At 39.8% G+C, this 6,000-nt stretch overlaps 1 protein-coding gene across 8 annotated transcripts in view; it reads left to right on the plus strand.

Annotated features, from left to right (window-relative positions):
- Positions 1-6,000, plus strand: part of SYNJ1 (synaptojanin 1) — a 145,429-nt gene that overhangs the window by 60,357 nt on the left and 79,072 nt on the right. For all 8 annotated transcript variants that reach the window (XM_056559478.1, XM_056559479.1, XM_056559482.1 and 5 more), the window contains exons 10-11: positions 1,415-1,496; positions 5,112-5,264. In XM_056559478.1, the coding sequence (XP_056415453.1) occupies positions 1,415-1,496; positions 5,112-5,264 (235 nt within the window). The remainder of the gene's footprint in view (positions 1-1,414; positions 1,497-5,111; positions 5,265-6,000) is intronic.

A 6,000-nucleotide genomic window follows, 5' to 3' on the forward strand; every position in this document is an offset into this window, starting at 1 on the left:
TGGGATAGGCTCCATTTTGGATTACAAATGCCCAATGATGTGTATTCTGTAATGCTGCCATAATTTCCCACTGGAATATATATATATATTTATTTATTTATTTATTTAAATCAACTGGTGCCAGAAAGTTAAACAGATTTGTAAATTACTTCTATTTAAAAATCTTAATCCTTCCAGTACTTATCAGCTGCTGTATGCTCCACAGGAAGTTCTTTTCTTTTAAAAAAAAAAATTCTGTCTGACCACAGTGCTCTCTGCTGCCACCTCTGTCCATGTCAGGAACTGTCCAGAATATGATATATTTAGGCTGTTTTCACACGTTTTTACTAAATTTTAGCTGTTTACAAAATAGTGGTAAAAATTACATGTTTTTACCATATTTTGCACAATTGCGGTACAGTCTCCAATTTTTGTCATGATCTGGGGAAAATCACAGAAAAAATAGAAAAAAAGCTGCAAGAAATACAATGTGTGAACACAGCCTCATGGAAGGTGTATATCTACTATGTATCCTGATCTCATAGATAGGAGCAGTATACAGAGAAAGCTGGAGGGGAGGTGCATAACTATTATATATCCTGATGCTAAAGAGATAGTAGCAGCAGTATACAGATAGAGCTGGGAAGGGTAGTGTATAACTACTATATATATCCTGATCCTATAGAGATAGCAGCAGCAGTATACAGAGAGGTGGAAGGGAAGATGTATAACTACTATATATACTGATCCCATAGAGATAGCAACAGCAGTATACCAATAGAGCTGGAAGTGAAGATGTATAACTACTATATATTCTGATGCTAAAGAGATAGTAGGAGGAGAGGTGTATAACTACTATATATCCTTATCCCATAGAGACAGCAGCAGTATACAGATAGAGCTGGAGGGGAGGTGTATAACTACTATATATCCTGATCCCTTAGAGATAGCAGCAGTATACAGATAGAGCTGGAGGAGAAGTGTATAATTACTAAATTTCCTTATCCCATAGAGTTAGCAAATGGAGCGGTAAGTTTTACATCCTATTGTAACCATTAGGTACTGAAAGATTTGGAGAGTCAGACTGGTGATCACATGACCAAGTTAGAGTTATAAAACACATGGATACGGCTGTGCTGTATTGCTAGTGAAGGTGAATGTGCATAATATGGGCAAAGTAAACCCTGGAGTGCTTCTTAATAAGGCAAATTGGAGGCCTTTATGTTAAACACTCTAGTACTATTCAAAAACAGTAGCATTAATCAAAACTAAAGGGACTGTAGGTGTCACATGACCTACACAGTATGTACAGGTGTATATTGGAATTATGGCCACCCTTGCGTTGCACTTTGTCATTCATGACATCTTGGGGTCCTGTATGGTAGATTCTGAATAGAACGTGTAACAGGCTTTGTGTTTTTTCTTCCTTTCGTAGAACCCAGAGGGGCAGCATAAGGACCAACTGCTTGGACTGTCTGGACAGAACCAATAGCGTCCAAGCTTTCCTTGGGCTTGAGGTGAGAATAACATCACACTTAAAGAGTACCCCTCATGATCTTGTAGAAATGTGATAATCCTCCCAGTTCACTGCCCCCATCATGATAATCCACCTCCTGCCTTTATTTTTATTATTTGTTAGTTTTCTACCTTGATATTGTTTTGTATTTTCTGCTCAGTCTCAGTCAGATTCACAGACTCGGAAGGGGCGTTCCCCAGCAGGCGTGACCTCATCTGAAGCCATACAGGGGAGAACTTCCTCCCTCACTCTGCTACACACAGCCCAGAGCAGTTCATTGTGAGATGAGCTATGACTGGCTAAGGCTGCACACACCCCCATCAGCATTTCCTGATTTTGAACTTCTGCCAGGCCAGCAGGAGTGCAAAGTCTGTGGAAAAGATGGGGGAAAATGTGCTCTGGACAGGTAGGGAGACACCTATTTGTAAACACAAGTAAAACATAGAAAACTTCATTTTTTTTAAACAAAGTGCATTAGAAAGATTTTTTATTTTCCATAAGGAGTTCAATTAGAGATGAGCGAACTTACAGTAAATTCGATTCGTCACCAACTTCTCGGCTCGGCGGTTGCTGACTTTTCCTGCATAAATTAGTTCAGCTTTCAGGTGCTCCGGTGGGCTGGAAAAGGTGGATACAGTCCTAGGAGACTCTTTCTTAGGACTGTATCCACCTTTTCCAGCCCACCGGAGCATCGGAAAGCTGAACTAATTTATGCAGGAAAAGTCAGCAACCGCCGAGCTGAGAAGTTTGTGATGAATCGAATTTACTGTAAGTTCGCTCATCTCTAAGTTCAATAGCAAAAACTCATTTTAATGAGAGTACCCATTTAATCTAGCTCTGGTTCCTTCCCGTGTGCCTCCAGCTGTTGCAAAACTACAACTCTCAGCATGACCGGACAGCCGATGGCTGTCCGGGCATGCTGAGAGTTGTAGTTTTGCAATAGCTGGAGGCACCCAGGTTAGAAAACGCTGTAATGGCCACTGTACTTTAGGGTAATAGAGTTACAATTGACAGCGACAGAACACCCAGCACCCTGCCCTATGGTCCGTCTGCCGGATGAGTCACGGTTTCCAGGACATCGATATTACGTAAACTACAATAACAAGACCGTAGGGAATTACAAGTAATTGTCTGGACGTATATACATTTGAGGAAGCGCTTAATCCAATGAGGCTCTTTAATTTAATATACATTAGATTAGTGGAGCGGAAAGAAGCGATTGACTTACAGCCAGAGTCCTCCGTATATCTCCTCATGGACACGTTGGGATATATATCATTAATGTCTACTGCACAATTACTCTCCGAATCACAAAAGTAATTGAGATGATGAATCGCCATAGAATGACGGGCGGACGATGGTAACCCCTTCATGGTCAGTTCACTGGGGAGGCTTCAGGCAGTTCCAGCACTTTACCATGTGTTCGCTTTAGGTTCCATATAACCATTCATGCATGGAGCTGAGCCTTAAAGGGGTACTCCGCCCCAAGACATCTTATCCCCTATACAAAGGATAGGGGATAAGATGTCTGATCACGGGGGTCCTGCCGTTGGGGAGCCCCGTGATCTCCCTGCTGCTCCCGGCATTCGTTTAGAGCGTCAGGTGCAGGGCCCCTCACTGCAAATCTATGGGAGGGGACGTGACGGCCGCTGCCTTCCTGCAGACCAGAGCAGAAGATGACCGATAACACTGATCAGTGCTATGTCCTATACATAGCACTGAACAGTATTAGAAATCGAATGATTGCTATAAATAGTCCCCTATGGGGACTATTAAAGTGTAAAAATAAAAGTAAAAAAAAATGTGAAAAACCCCCTTCCCCAATAAAAACTTAATTGTCCCATTTTCCCTATTTCACCCCTAAAAGAAATATATGTTAAAAAAATATTTTATATACATATTTGGTATCGCCACGTGCGTAAATATCTGAACTATTAAAATAAAATGTTAATGATATCGTACGGTGAACGTAAAAAAAAAAAAAAAAAAGTCCAAAATTCCAAAAAATAAAAAATGGATTAAAAGTTTTATGTAAGAAAATATGGTATCAATAAAAAGTACAGATCACGGCGCAAAAAATGAGCCCTCATACCGCCGATTATACGGAAAAATGAAAAAGTTATAGGTCTTAAAGGGGGATTTTAAACATACTAATTTGGTTGAAAAGTTTGCGATTTTTTTTTAAAGCACAACAGTAATAGAAAAGTATATTATCATGGGTATAATTTTAATCGTATTGACCCAAAGAATAAAGAACACATGTCATTTGTACCGTAAATTGTACGGCGTGAAAACGAAACCTTCCAAAATTAGCAAAATTGCGGTTTTCTTTTTAATTTCCCCATACAAATAGTATTTTTTTGGTTGCGCCATACATTTTATGGTAAAGTGAGTGATGGCATCACAGCGGACAACTGGTCGCGCAAAAAACAAGCCCTCATACTAGTCTGTGGATGAAAATAGAAAAGAGTTATGATTTTTTGAAGGCGAGGAGGAAAAAACTAAAACGTAAAAATAAAATTGTCTGAGTTTTTAAGGCCCAAATGGGCTGAGTCCTTAAGGGGTTAAAGGGCTATTCCAGGATTTTATGTATTTATTTATTTTTTTACATTTGAACACTTTCTACTAATCCTTGGCGAGTCTTTTAATTATTAGGGTGCATTCACATCACAATTTTGCCATCACGATTTTTTACTTTGAAATCATACAAATCTTGCATGCCAAGTCGTATCCATTGATTAATGATAGACAACAAATGCATCAGTTTTGATCCGCATTCCGATTTTTCACGACTTAAGATTGGAGGTAAAATCGTGGTTGACGAAGATTTTTCGTCCTGATTAGAGATGAGCGAACTTACAATAAATTCGATTCGTTACGAACTTCTCGGCTCGGCAGTTGATGACTTATCCTGCATAAATTAGTTCAGCTTTCCGGTGCTCCCGTGGGCTGGAAAAGGTGGATACAGTCCTAGGAGACTCTTTCCTTGGAATGTATCCACCTTTTCCAGCCCACCGGAGCACCTGAAGGCTGAACTAATTTACGCAGGAAAAGTCATCAACTGCCGAGCCGAGAAGTTTGTGACGAATCGAATTTACTGTAAGTTCGCTCATCTCTAGTCCTGATTCAAAATCGGATCGAAATCGTGTCCGATTTTTTTATTATTGATGTCTATGTAAATCGCATGAAATCGTGTGACTGTGCGCTTCTATCAGATTAATCGCACATGATTTTTTTTTTTTGTACGCATGCGCCGTAGACTTCAAAACACATACACTTCAAATATATAAAACTTTATTGCCATTGGCATACATATTAATTTTAAAAAAAGGATCAGGTTTTTATTGAAAATCGGATGGAATTTTCATCTGTGCGATTTTTGGGTACGATTTTAAATCAGATAGAAAATACATTTTTACATGCGATTGCATACGATTTTTTGCCATCCGATTTCGGCCGATTTTACGGTCCGATAATCGGATGGTTAAATCGTGATGTGACCCTAGCCTTAGAATAATTCTCTACAGAGTTATTGACCCGGACTTTTTAATAATTGACGCTCGGATCTGGTGTATTCTGCTTTATTACTTCTTTTCTCATTATTCTATTTATTCAGATGCTCTTAAAACAGCTGGAAGTCCTCGGTCTAGCAGAGAAGCCACAGCTGGTCACCCGCTTCCAGGAAGTTTTCCGCTCCATGTGGTCCACAAACGGAGACTCCATTAGTAAAATATACGCCGGCACTGGGGCTCTGGAGGGAAAAGCCAAGGTGAGGTAGAGATGAAGGAGCAGACTGACTCGGTCCCCTAGGGCAGTGTTTCTCAACCAGAGTCCTCCAGCTGTTGCGAAACTACAACTCCCAGCATGCCCGGACAGCCTTCGGCTGTCCGGGCATGCTGGGAGTTGTAGTTTCGCAACAGCTGGAGGCACCCTGGTTGGGAAACACTGCCCTAGGAACTAGATATTCTTCAAAGTTTTATTTGTCTGCATTATTGAGGCTCTGTTTGTCCTGCATGAATTTACACAATGTAGTTTATGTGATTATGTGCACAGATGCCCAATCCTTAAGATAGAGGATACGTTTTTATATACCAAACTACTCCTTTAAAGGGGTTATCCAGGAAAAAAAACTTTTTTTTATATAAATATATATATATATATATCAACTGTCTCCAGAAAGTTAAACAGATTTGTAAATTACTTCTATTAAAAAATCTTAATCCTTTCAGTACTTATGAGCTGCTGAAGTTGAGTTGTTCTTTTCTGTTTAAGTGCTCTCTGATGACACCTGTCTCGAGAGCTGTCCATATTAGAAGCAAATTCCCCATAGCAAACCTCTTCTACTCTGTGCAGTTCCCGAGACAAGCAGAGATGTCAGCAGAGAGCACTGTTTCCAGACAGATGAGGACAACTCAAATTCAGTAGCTGATAATTATTGGAAGGAGTAAGATTTTTTAATAGAAGTAATTTACATATCTGTTTAACTTTCTGGAGCCAGTTGATTT

The sequence above is a fragment of the Hyla sarda genome, chromosome 2 (genome assembly GCF_029499605.1).
Source record: "Hyla sarda isolate aHylSar1 chromosome 2, aHylSar1.hap1, whole genome shotgun sequence".
In the NCBI taxonomy this organism is placed as follows: Eukaryota; Metazoa; Chordata; class Amphibia; order Anura; family Hylidae; genus Hyla; species Hyla sarda.